The 13,330-nt window shown below is 50.8% G+C and overlaps 1 protein-coding gene across 4 annotated transcripts in view; it reads left to right on the forward strand.

Moving 5' to 3' along the window:
• The window catches only part of RFFL (ring finger and FYVE like domain containing E3 ubiquitin protein ligase), a 77,380-nt gene that overhangs the window by 55,171 nt on the left and 8,879 nt on the right, over nt 1-13,330 (forward strand). For 3 of the 4 annotated variants that reach the window (XM_019981260.2, XM_019981261.2, XM_070772684.1), the window contains exon 3: nt 7,452-7,844. In XM_019981260.2, the coding sequence (XP_019836819.2) occupies nt 7,452-7,844 (393 nt within the window). The remainder of the gene's footprint in view (nt 1-7,451; nt 7,845-13,330) is intronic. The other variant, XM_070772683.1, reaches the window with a different exon arrangement.

Genomic DNA, 13,330 nt, shown 5'->3' on the forward strand with positions numbered 1-13,330 from the left:
AGCACGCTGGGGGGCTGAAGGCCCTGACCTGGGAAAAAACTCTACAGAATGAGAACTGTGCAGCCCAGGAGGTGATGTTCCAGTGACGATAATGGGAAATTTGAGAGGAAAAAATACTTTCTAAACCATCTGCTGTATGCCAGTGACTATTTTAAGTGATTTGTAGAGTTTTGGTTTCATTTGATCCTCACAGGACCTCTATGATGTAGATTTTTTGTTTTGGGTTTCTTTTTGCCGTGCCACATGGCATTTGGGATCTTAATTCTCTGCCTGAGGATTGAATCTGCACTCGCTGCATTGGAAGCGCAGAGTCTTAACCATTGGACCCCCAGGGACATTCTTTGATGTAGGTTTCAGGGGCCCTGACCTCCCACTTTACATATGAGAAACTAAGGCTTAAAGTTTAACAGTAAAAGGAAACTGTATCTGTCAAGTTCCTGACAAATATCTTCTTAGACATGAAGATACTCATTCTTTCCCCTCTGCGTAGGTAGTGCCCCACAACTGCATGGTTATTAAAAGGCAGAGCCAGGATTCCAACATATGTCTCTGACTCTCAAGTCCTCCCCATGAAGAGAGCGTGTCAGACTTTCTGCAGCTCGCAGTGTTGACCAGCCACCCCTCTGTGCCTGTGAGGTGCTGGAGGATGGGCAGTTTGCCTCGCAGGCTGCATGTTGCCTGTACCTCACTGCCACGCGGGGAAGGGGAGCACACAGCCAAGCTCTGCTGTGATTTGCTCGGCTACCCCAGTCACTTAGAACTCAGCGGGAGAGGCTGCCAAAGCCAGGTGGCTGTGGCTCTGTGGGCAGGGGCGCCCCTCTTACACGTGAACTGAGGGGTTCAGTCTGAAAATGGAGACTGAGGTGGAGAGCAGGAGGAACTTGGGGCCATGTGGTCTCAGTGCTGCTGGGGGTGGAGACAGTGGGTGGACTAAGCATCGGAGGTGATGGAAGGAGGGCTGTGGGGTCCTGTTCCTGGCACCAAGCTAGGCATTTCAGATGCGTGCTGTCCCTGCATCCTTACACCACCCTGTAACGTACATGCTACTGTTATGTCTTCCTATTTAACAGATGAAGAAATTGTCCTCCTTATCTAAATCAGTCATTTCAAGGACTCCATAAGCACATCAGGAGTCTGTTGGATGGTCAGAGCACGTGCATCTCTACATTGTGAGCAATGCTAGGAACAACCAGTAGAAGTGGCAAAGTAACTGGCAAGAAAGGAATAGGGAAAACCCTTGTCTGAATGAAGCAGCATGGGAAAGTCCCTGGTGGTGCAGTGGTTAGGACTCTGCACTTTCCCATTCACTCCCTGGTTGGGGAACTAAAATCCTGCAAGCCATGCAGCACAGACAAAAAAAAAAAGAAAAGCAGCAGCATGAATTTGCAGTAGGTTTGACACCCCCCCTTTCGTTTTTTTTAAAGTCAGTTATACTCTGGAGTGGAAATGGAGAGAAAGCACAGATAAGTGGTGGTAACTTGGGAGCTTATCTGAGAGAATAACATTGAAACATACATTACCATATGTAAAACAGGTCAGCATTGGGAGTTTGACGCATGACTCAGGGCTGCCAAAGCTGGTGCTCTGTGACAACCTGGAGGGTTGGGGTGTAGAAGGGCGGGGGTACAGGATGGAGAGACAAATGTATGCCTATGGCTGATTCATACTGAGGGACGGTAAAAAGTCACAGTGTTGTGAAGGAATTATCCTCCAATTTAAAAAAACAAACAAACTTGGGAGAATCAGGAGATCTAGCACATTTTTGACCTTGGTCAGCCAGAAGAGAGAAAGTGGATGGATGGGGGAACCGGCCCCAGAAGAAAGAGGGATGGTTGGGTGGGGATGGGAAGGTGCTTTATTTTCTTCATAGCAGTTTTCACTACCCAACATACATGTGCTTGTGGATTGCCTGTCTTCTCAGATGGTACAGAGTAAGAGATTCTGTCGGTTTTGCCCACAAGTTTTTCCCAGTGTCTGTCTAGACTGATATGGGAGGTGGGCAATACGGTTTTTCAAATGAATGAATGAATGACTGGACTGTTGAGAAGAATTTGCAAAAGAGGAAGTAGATCAGAGAGTTTCTACTTTTCATCACTCTACGGCTGGCATTTCCAACACTGAAGAGTTTCACTGAGGGCCCGGTTCTGTCCCAGCAGCGTGCTAGCAGCTAGAGGTCATGCTTTGTGGAGAGAGGGCCAAGACGTAGGGCGTTCCCCTGGGGAGCTTACTGTCTGGTTAAGGAGGCCCCCATTTACAAAGAACGAACGAGAGTCAGTTGCATAAGTTAAGTATTAGGTCACCCGGCACTGTTGGTAAATGGATCATTCTAGTCACGAGGGAGGCTTGTTGATTGGCACCAGTGGCCGAGGTAAAAGCACCAGAGGTGGAGCAGATGCAGGCTGGACCTGGGAAGAGTGCACGGCCTGTTCCAGGGTGCAGGGGACTGGGGAGTGAGGGCAGCAGCGTTGGGCTTCCACAGGAAGGAAGGAGCCTGTAGCCACCAGGCCACAGGGAGGCACTGAAGGGTTCTGAACAAAGCAGCAGCCTGGCTGACCCTGTTTCAGGGAGTGGACATGGCTTCACGAGGAGGGTGGTTTGCTGGAGCCGTAGGAGAGGCACTGAGGCAGCTCTTGCACACCAGCGGGAAGTGCCCAGAGCCTGGTCTGGGGGAGGCCGAGACCGGTCCAGGCAGCTTCGATCTGGTGACCAGCTCTTTGTGCCAGAACCCTGTGAAGGAGTGGCTGTCAACCCATTTTACAGATGAGAAAGAAGAGACTCGGACACAAAAGGCACTTTAGCTACTAAGATACAAGGGCACACGACTGACGAAGACGGATGAAATGGAGGAGGAGAAGGTCAAACTGAAGAAGGCAGGGTATCAGTCTGACTAAAATAAGGCGTGACACTGAGTAAAATAAGGAACTCCAGGGACTTCTCTGGTGGCTCAGCAGTTAAGACTTTGCGCTTCCACTGCAGGGGGTGTGGGTTCGAGCCCAAGTGGGTGAACTAAGATTCTGCAAGCTGCCTGGCGTGGCCAAAATTAAAAAATAAAGTAATTTTTTTCTTATTTAGTGAAAAATAGATTATTCAGTGTGTGTTAGGCGTTGCCTGGGCTGGAAAGGTAAAGACGAAGAGAGTCATCCCTCCACAGTAGGGAGCTCGAAGGCTGACAGGGAGATGAGGGCAAAGGCGCAGCTGTGTGAGGAGGCGGGAAGAAAGCTTCTGTACCAAGAAGAAGAACTTTTTAAAAAAATTGTTTATTTTTAGTTGTGCTGGTTCTTTGTTGCTGCGATTGGGCTTTCTTTAGTTGCGGTGAGTGGGGGCTACCTACCCTAGTTGCCTTGCTCGGGCTCCTCTTGTTGCGGAGCACAGACTCTAGAGTGCAGGCTCAGTAGTTGACAGCACATGGGCTCAGTAGATGCTTCGCTGCATGTGGAATCTTCCTGGAGCAGGGATCGAACCTGTGTCTCCTGCATTGGCAGGCAGATTCTCAACCTCTGGACCAACAGGCAAGTCCCAAGAAGAGCTTCTGTAGGGGGAAACAAAGTTCCATTTGGAAGATAAAAGATGGTTATTGGTACAATATTTGCTTGCCACGAGGGGACGAATTAATTTTGTGTAATTCACAGTGAATTCTGTGAATGTTAAGGATGTTTTCTCCTACGAGAGTTTTGCACTTGTAATTTCATGCTTAAGTGGATTGGCATCTTATCTCAAGGGTTTGGCATTTAACAGCTGCAAGCTTTCAAAATGTCTTTTCTTGAAGTGGTTGAATTGAAATGATGACATGGATCCTCCTGTCTCTTTTTCCTTCTTCATTGTGGTCAGTATTTGCTGAATGCTCACTGGTACAAAGCCCAGTGAGCACTAAGGACTTTATAAGAGAGGATGTGAAAAATATGGAGCCCTGGCTTCCTGGAGCTTCCAGTTTCGGAAATTGCAGGACAGGACTGGCTGGAAGCAATATATCCTGTCTGTGCTGGTGATACCTGCATGCAGCCCTGACGGTTTTGGAGGGGGTTTGGCGCCTAGCCTCTTTAGTTGACCAACTGGAGAAAGGGGAGGATAGGGTGGCCTGGCAGGAAGGTTGTGTTTTTAGACATGGAAGAGATAATCAAGTCTCAGAGTAGAAAGAGGGGGTGGCTCCTCGGTCTTGGCCCAAGGGGAAGGGAACTAGAGGTGACTGTTAATGTGTGGGGTGCCTACCTCATGCTGAGGTTCGCCGTGCATTAGCTCATGCAGTACCTGAGTAGTCCTTCGAGGTAGGCTGAGCATCCGACTTTTAGTTTACTTGTGTATTTATTATTTGGGGCTGTGCTGGGTCTGCGCTGCTGCGAGGGCTTTTCCCTAGTTGCGGTGCACGGCTGCTCATGGCGTGGCTCCTCTTGTGGACCTCGGGCTCTAGGGCCTGAGGGTTGGCTGCGGCTCCCTGGCTCTAGAGCGCAGGCTCAGTACGTGTAGGCACACAGGCTTAGTGGTTCCGCGGCACGTGGGATCTCCCTGGACCAGGGATCGAACCTGTGTCTCTGGCATCGGCAGGCAGATTCTTGGCCACTGAGCAGTCCTGAGCACCCGACTTTGCAGATGAGCATCTGATGCTCTGGGAAGCTGTCTGTTGTGCACAAGTTCCCCCAGCGGGGACGCAGCCAGCCAGGACTTAATCCTAGCATGTCCCTGCTGCCCTTTCCCTCCCAGGAGGGGCTGCCTCTGGGCAGGACGGCAGGAGGAGGGCTGAGAACGTCGGCCTGGCCTGTGCCAGGGAACGGGGCTGGGGTGGGGGGTAGCAGAGGAAGGGTGGGGTGGCAGGGGGAGCCACACGCCGGCACCCGTGCTGGCCCCCCGTGCTCTGGGTGTCTCTGCGGGCACCCGGGCTCCCCTAGGTCATCTTTCTTGCCACCTTGCTACTCAGTGTGCCATTTGCTGGAATTTATACTTAGGTGTTTCCTTTACTTGTTCTGCCAGCGTTTGTTGATAGCTGCCTTTTCCTTCTCCTTTGTTCTCTCCTGACTCTTCAAATTGGGGTTTTAGCCTCAAGCGAGCACTGGCTTACTGCTTCCTGTCGGGTGTGTTTCAGATGCCGGGACTTCAGAGCCCCTGGGGGTTGCAGAGGAGCCGGGTGGGTTGCTGTCTTTGCTTTCTGATCTGGTATCCAGTACACTGTACACCGTAGAAGGCTGTTGTTTAGATCTGGCTGATGGAGCAACTCAGGGCTGTTCAGTTGTGTCAAGCTAGGTCTTGTCAAAACTGTACCGATGTAAGCAATGTTCCACGTCAGGACCTACAGCTTTATGACATGGAAGCCTTGTAATTTCACTGTATCATCCTAAACACATCTCATCACCCACTAGAAAAGCTTTAGATGTGACCAAACCCCCCAAATACCCCAAAACATCTCCTTTCCATCTGAGTGGCGTCTGGTCCCAGAACTGTTCTAAAGCGTGTGCAGCCGTGTGAACATTGTACTGTGTGGTTATCACTGTGTGGAGAGTGAGGGAGCTTGACATGTGTCCTTCCAAGTGTCAGCAGTCACAGCGTTATGTTCGCTTCCCTTTACTGCTCGAATGACACTTGCTACTAAGTCGCTTCAGTCGTGTCCGACTCTGTGTGACCCCACAGATGGCAGCCCATCAGGCTCCACTGTCCCTGGGATTTTCCAGGCAAGAACACTGGAGCGGGTTGCCATTTCCTTCTCCAATGCATGAAAGTGAAAAGTGGAAGTGAAGTCGCTCAGTTGTGTCTGACTCTTAGCGACCCCATGGACTGCAGCCTACCAGGCTCCTCCGTCCATGGGATTCTCCAATACTGGAGTGGGGTGCCATTGCCTTCTCCGAATGACACTTAGAAAAGACTAAATATAACCCCCTCCGCTCTGCAGACTTCTCCTTCAGCACCACACCAAAGGGGCTGTGATTTCGACTCTGGGAATCTGAGTCTCCTGGGCATTCTTGTTTGCTTGAACAGCTTTCTATACTTAGAAAAGAGGGGGAAGAAAGATTTAGGTTAATGCTGAAGTCACCCCAGGATGAAAAGTTGTTAATTTTTCTAAAGGATTAGTGAGCACCCCTCCAGGACCAGCGCTGGGGGCTCAGGGCTCACCCCTGTGGTGGTGTGTGGCCCGCTCGTGGCTGGAATAGGGCTCATCAGATGTCCCTGCGCTCGCTCAGCCTCCGGGCCGAGGGGCCAGGAGCTGCCTCCTGGGGGCTGAGCACGCCCTTGTGCCCTGTGTTGTTCGCAATCCCGGGAGTAGCTGCTGCCAGGCAGTGCCAGCTCGTCTGCCCGGCCCTCTCGTCAGCCGCCCGAGACACCCTGTACTTCCACAGACGAGAGCTCCCCCCTCGTGTCCGGAGGGCCTCCTGTCGTTGACTAAGTATTTGTCTTGGGTTTGCTCTCTGCAGCCCCGCGCTCCCAGCACTTGGAGTGGGCCTTCCCGGGGCAGGGTGGGGGCCTGGGCCCCAGCGTCTGCAGACGGAGCCCTGGGCCGGGAGCTCCGAGAGGGAGAGCCAGGCCCTTGACTTAGCACGGCTGGGGGCTGGCGTGGGGCTGAGTCAGTCCCGTGGCCTGGTGGAAAGAGCATGAGCGTGAGCAGCAAACCCAGACCGCCTCAGGTGTGGACCCCAGACCCACTGCTCCCTGCCTGCCCCTCAGGATCCGCCTTCCTCTCTCCAGGCCGCGGATGCTCTGTCCTGGAAGCAGGGAGGCAGGAAAATACCTGCTTTGAGGGTCGCTTTGAGAACTGAATGATAAGCTAAGTCCAGCTCTGGCACATAGTAGCCCCTCAGTCATTTAATAATATATATATTTTTGGAGTAGTAATTATCAAAGATTATAATTGTACAGTATTGAGAAGTATAGAACAAAATACAATTATTGAAGGGGAGTTGCTCCACGATACTGATTTGAATCTTGACTCTCTCATTGGCTTGTATTTCCTAGAAATAATAATTAAAACACTAAACACTTATGGAAGACTCACGTGTGGGATATGCTAAGTGCATTATCTCTTAACTTTACAACAGTCCTATGAAGTAGTTGCTTTCATCACCCCCTACCTTACAGATGAGGAAACTGAGGGCCAGAGAGGCCAAGTTACAGCCCCAAGGTGACACCACAAGAAATGGGGGAGGGAGACTTCGTAAAGGCGGGGCTTTTCTTATCCTAAAGCTGTTACTCTCAGTTAACAGCCTCTGTTTCTCTACCGGTGAGTAGCATGAGTGGTGTGAGCCGCCAGTGGAGTCCTGCCCGTGGCGCCCTGCCTCTGGCTGCCGGAGACCCGCGGGGGCCCTGCTGCCTCCGCGGGGCTCTGACCCTAAACTCTGCCCGGCGGCCCGACCCCTGGGTAGGGCAGGAGCTCGGTGAAAGGCCGAGTCACAGGGGCGGTCGTGCCCAGCCCTTGTCACGCTCTGTCTTGTCCTCGCGGTCTGACGTGGTTTCCTCTGCCTCTCGCTCTTAAGCAGCAGACCTGCTTGGACTGTAAGAAGAACTTCTGTACCAGCTGTTCCAGCCAAGTGGGGGCCGGGCCCCGCCTCTGCCTTCTCTGCCAGCGCTTCCGTGCCACGGACTTCCGGCGGGAGGAGCTCATGAAGATGAAGGTGAAGGACCTGAGGGACTATCTCAGCCTCCACGACATCTCTACCGACATGTGCCGGGAGAAGGAGGAGCTGGTGTTCCTGGTGCTCGGCCAGCAGCCCGTCATCTCCCAGGAGGGCAGGACTCAGGCGCCCCACTTGGGCCCCGACTTCCCGGAGCAGCAGGCCTTCCTCGCCCGGCCCCACACCAGCACCGTGCCGCCTACCTCACCCGGCCTCCAGTCTGCACCCCCTGGCCAAGCGCAGGGCCGGCAGCAGGTACGGCCAGTGCGGCCTCCCCTCTCTCCAGGGCAGGTTCCAGTTCCTCTCCCTCCGCGCCGCGGGAGAGGGGCTCAGTGCGCGGGTGACTGGATGCCTTTCTGCCTCCCACCGACGGAGGGCGTTTTCTGGACTTCAGACTCACGTTTGGGCTTTTCTTAGAGAAACGGATGCACGGTACTGGGTTTTTGTATTTTTCTGTCTTTGTAATAGGTTCCTATCCCAGTTAGGGAGTTTTAAAAAATTGGTTGTTCTAGAAACATTTTGAGAAAATTCACTGTTGGGTCTCCACATTTGGTTCTGATCAAATTACCCTCCTGCTTTCTCACCCCATGGTCTTCTTGGGCCGATGGGGAACTCGGTGCCTCAGTGATAGTCACAAGGCACCAGGGAGAAAAAGGACCACGTAGGACTTCCCTGGTGGTCCAGCAGTTATGAGTCCGAGCTTCCAGGGCAGGGGGCACAGGTTTGATCCTTGGTTGGGGAAATTCTGCGTGCTGCGTGGTGAGGCCAAAAAAAGAGTATGTGGAGGCGAGACAGAGGAGGAAAACACTGTGACCGAGACACGGGCACGGCAGCTCCTGCCCGTGCTGGCTGGGCTAGGGTGTGCTTGCAGGGCTATTGAACAGTAGGCGGCCTTATCAGCATCCCAGCAGGGCCTGGGGATGGAAGGCGCAGGGCAGCACATGGACTGAATTATGAACCAGGCACGGGAGGCACAGAATCGAGGATTATGTTGCTTCTACACTGAGAAAGCCCTTCTGAGGGGGAAGGTAGATGTGGAAACCAGCTGTTGGATTAGAGTGATGCCAGTGGACCTCAGGCTTCCCAGGTGGCTCAGTGGTAAATAATCCACCCACCAATGCAGGAGACTTGGGTTCTGTCCCTGTGTCAGGAAGATCCCCTGGAGAAAGAAATAGCAACCCACCCCAGTATTTCCTGGAGAATTCCATGGATAGAGGAGCCTGGTGGGCTACAGTCCATACGGTTGTAAAGAGTCAGACACGACTTAGTGACTAAACAGCATCGTTATTATCACTGAGGAGAGAGGGTTGAGGGGGGTGAAAGAGTAAAGGATAGGGTGTCAGACAGCAAGACTAGTGTCAAGTTGTAAGATAGGAAGCAAACACCCACACACTTGGTGGAGAGCGGGGGAGGACCCAGCACCAGCAAGGCAGGAGGCTTCAGCCAGAGGCCTGGGGTGGGGACGGGGGAAGTGGTCCCCCGCCTCCAGTGGGAGAGGCACTGGACAGAGGATGGGAAGTAGCTGGAAGCTGTGTGTGTGTGGCCCCAGGGGACCCTGTAAGGTTAGGACTGACAGGACGTGGGCCAGCTCTGCAGACTAGGTGCTCATGGTGGGGAGAGGAAAGGGTTGGGGGAGGAAGCGGCAGCCTCTGGCTCCCAGGTGCTGGGTCTCTAGGCACTATTTTTCCATGCGTTCGTTTATTCAGTGAGCACGTATTAACCACCTCCGAAGTGCCAGGATCACTGTCATCACCGGGGCGTGCTGACGTCCTGTAGCTACACTTCAGTGCCTCAGTGAGCCTTTTACTCACCTGACTTGGGGAACAGTGGGAGGATTAAGACCTAGAGAGGGCTGACAGAATGCGGTCCACTGGAGAAGGGAATGGCAGACCACTTCAGTATTCTTGCCTTGAGAACCCCATGAACAGTATGAAAAGGCAAAATGATAGGATACTGAAAGAGGAACTCCCCAGGTCAGTAGGTGCCCAATATGCTTCTGGAGATCAGTGGAGAAATAACTCCAGAAAGAATGAAGGGATGGAGCCAAAGCAAAAACAATACCCAGCTGTGGACGTGACTGGTGGTAGAAGCAAGGTCCAATGCTGTAAAGAGCAATACTGCATAGGAACCTGGAATGTCAGGTCCATGAATCAAGGCAAATTGGAAGTGGTCAAACAGGAGATGGCAAGAGTGAACATCAACATTCTAGGAATCAGCAAACTCAAATGGACTGGAATGGGTGAATTTAACTCAGATGACCATTATCTACTACTGTGGGCAAGAATCCCTTAGAAGAAATGGAGTAGCCATCATGGTCAAGGAGAGAGTCCGAAATGCAGTACTTGGATGCAATCTCAAAAATGACAGAATGATCTCTGTTCGTTTCCAAGGCAAACCATTCAATATCACAGTAATCCAAGTCTATGCCCCAACCAGTAACGCTGAAGAAGCTGAAGTTGAACAGTTCTATGAAGACCTACAAGACCTTTTAGAACTAACACCCAAAAAAGATGTCCTTTTCATTATAGGGGACTGGAATGCAAAAGTAGGAAGTCAAGAAACACCTGGACTAACAGGCAAATTTGCCCTTGGAATACGGAATGAAACAGGGCAAAGACTAATAGAGTTTTGCCAAGAAAATGCACTGGTCATAGCAAACACCCTCTTCCAACAACACAAGAGAAGACTCTATACATGGACATCACCAGATGGTCAACACTGAAATCAGATTGATTATATTCTTTGCAGGCAAAGATGGAGAAGCTCTATACAGTCAACAAAAACAAGACCAGGAGCTGACTGTGGCTCAGATCATGAAGTCCTTATTGCCAAATTCAGACTTAAATTGAAGAAAGTAGGGAAAACCACTAGACCATTCAGATATGACCTAAATCAAATCCCTTATGATTATACAGTGAAAGTGAGATTTAGATTTAAGGAACTAGATCTGATAGAGTGCCTGATGAACTATGGCATGAGGTTCATGACATTGTACAGGAGACAGGGATCAAGACCATCCCCATGGAAAAGAAATGCAAAAAAGCAAAATGGCTGTCTGGGGAGGCCTTACAAATAGCTGTGAAAAGAAGGGAAGCAAAAAGCAAAGGAGAAAAGGAAAGATATAAGCATCTGAATGCAGAGTTTCAAAGAATAGCAAGAAGAGATAAGAAAGACTTCCTCAGCGACCAATGCAAAGAAATAGAGAAAAACAACAGAGTGGGAAAGACTAGAGATCTCGTCAAGAAAATTAGAGATACCAAGGGAACATTTCATGCAAATATGGGGTTGATAAAAGACAGAAATGGTATGGACCTAACAGAAGCAGAAGATATTAAGAAGAGGTGGCAGGAATACACAGAAGAACTGTACAAAAAAGATCTTCACGACCAAGATAATCACGATGGTGTGATCACTTACCTAGAGCCAGACATCCTGGGATGCGAAGTCAAGTGGGCCTTAGAAAGCATCACTATGAACAAAGCTAGTGGAGGGGATGGAATTCCAGTTGAGCTATTTCAAATCCTGGAAGATAATGCTGTGAAAGTTCTGCACTCAATATGCCAGCAAATTTGGAAAACTCAACAGTGGCCACAGGACTGGAAAAGGTCAGCTTTCATTCCAATCCCAAAGAAAGGCAATGCCTTTCAGAGAATGTTCAAACTACCGCACAATTGCACTCATCTCACACGCTAGTAAAGTAATGCTCAAAATTCTCCAAGCCAGGCTTCAGCAATACGTGAATCCTGAACTTCCAGATGTTCAAGCTGGTTTTAGAAAAGGCAGAAGAATCAGAGATCAAATTGCCAACATCCGCTGGATCATGGAAAAAGCAAGAGAGTTCCAGAAAAACATCTATTTCTGCTTTATTGACTATGCCAAAGCCTTTGACTGTGTGGATCACAGTAAACTGGAAAATTCTTCAAGAGATGGGAATACTAGACCACCTGACCTCCTATTGAGAAACCTGTATGCAGGTCAGGAAGCAACAGTTAGAACTGGACTTGGAACAAGAGACTGGTTCCAAATAGGAAAAGGAGTATGTTGAGGCTGTATATTGTCACCCTGCTTATTTAACTTACATGCAGAGTACATCATGAGAAACACTGGGCTGGAAGAAGCACAAGCTGGAATCAAGATCGCTGGGAGAAATATCAATAACCTCAGATATGCAGATGACACCACCCTTATGCAGAAAGTGAAGAGGAACTAAAAAGCCTCTTGATTAAAGTAAAAGTGGAGAGTGAAAAAGTTGGCTTAAAGCTCAACATTCAGAAAATGAAGATCATGGCATCTGGTCCCATCACTTCATGGGAAATAGATGGGGAAACAGTGGAAACAGTGTCAGACTATCTTTTTGGGTTCCAAAATCACTGCAGATGGTGACTGCAGCCATGAAATTAAAAGATGCTTACTCCTTGGAAGGAAAGTTATGACCAACCTAGATAGCATATTGAAAAGCAGAGACATTATTTTGCCAACAAAGGTCCGTCTAGTCAAGGCTATGGTTTTCCCAGTGGTCATGTATGGATGTGAGAGTTGGACTGTGAAGAAAGCTGAGTGCCGAAGAATTAATGCTTTTGAACTGTGGTGTTGGAGAAGACTCTTGAGAGTCCCTTGGACTGCAAGGAGATCCAACCAGTCCATTCTGAAGGAGATCAGCCCTGGGTGCTCTTTGGAAGGAATGATGCTAAAGATGAAACTCCAGTACTTTGGCCACCTCATGTGAAGAGTTGACTCATTGGAAAAGACTCTGATGCTGGGAGGGATTGGGGGCAGGAGGAGAAGGGGACGACAGAGGATGAGATGGCTGGATGGCATCACGGACTTGATGGACGTGAGTCTGAGTGAACTACCGGAGTTGGTGATTGACAGGGAGGCCTGGCGTGCTGGGATTCATGGGGTTGCAAAGAGTTGGACACGACTGCGCAACTCAACTGAACTGATCCAGTTTCCACATCCAGTTGGGCACTGACTCTCGGGTCACTTGTGGGAGGTTTGAGCCTTTAACAAGGCGATGAGGTTAGTAATCCAGACCACTTTGGCTCCTGCCAGGATGTGGGGAGGACTGACTGGCGGCGTGACCCCACGTCTGAAGGGCTTTGAGCCCCCCAGAGCCAGCATGCGCCAGTGTAGTTGTCTCCTGCACAGGACGTGGAGGGCTACTGTCTCCTGTTCTGGTCCCCGCCTCTGCCGGAACAGGGCCCCTGATTCAGCTCTGACGAGCACTGAGCCATAAAGGCTGCTGTGATTGCAAGCTTCACCTGCAGGACATGCATGCAGCTCCCTCGTCGGCCTGAGCTGGCCTTCTCCCCAGCGCACTCTGGGGCTTCATTCTCCCTCGGCTCTGCTCTGTCTGCTGGACAGGCTGGGCCGCCTGCCATGACTTCCTCCCTTTGCTTGGTCCAGGGTTTTCTCTATGTTTATGGGGAGCCAGGAGAGTGCCTCGAGGGAATTTTTTTTTTCCCCTGAAAGAACCTTCAGGTGGATTCCTTTCATTAATCAGAAGTTTGCAGACTGCACGCATAGGTCACACCGTGTACCAGGGCTCATTGGGTGCTTCTCCTCTGATGTTTCCAGAAGGCCTTCAGGTCAGCTTCTCCCTATTCTGGTGAGGCCCACATTTTGCCAGCCAGAAAAACAGGGCAAGCGCAGGAGCTCGTGCAGGGCTGCCTGACGATTCCGCAGCTAGCGGCACGAAGGCTGTGTGTCTGCTGGTAGCGCTCGCCTCACCAGGGCCCTTT

The sequence above is a fragment of the Bos indicus genome, chromosome 19 (assembly GCF_029378745.1).
Source record: "Bos indicus isolate NIAB-ARS_2022 breed Sahiwal x Tharparkar chromosome 19, NIAB-ARS_B.indTharparkar_mat_pri_1.0, whole genome shotgun sequence".
Taxonomy (NCBI): domain Eukaryota; kingdom Metazoa; phylum Chordata; class Mammalia; order Artiodactyla; family Bovidae; genus Bos; species Bos indicus.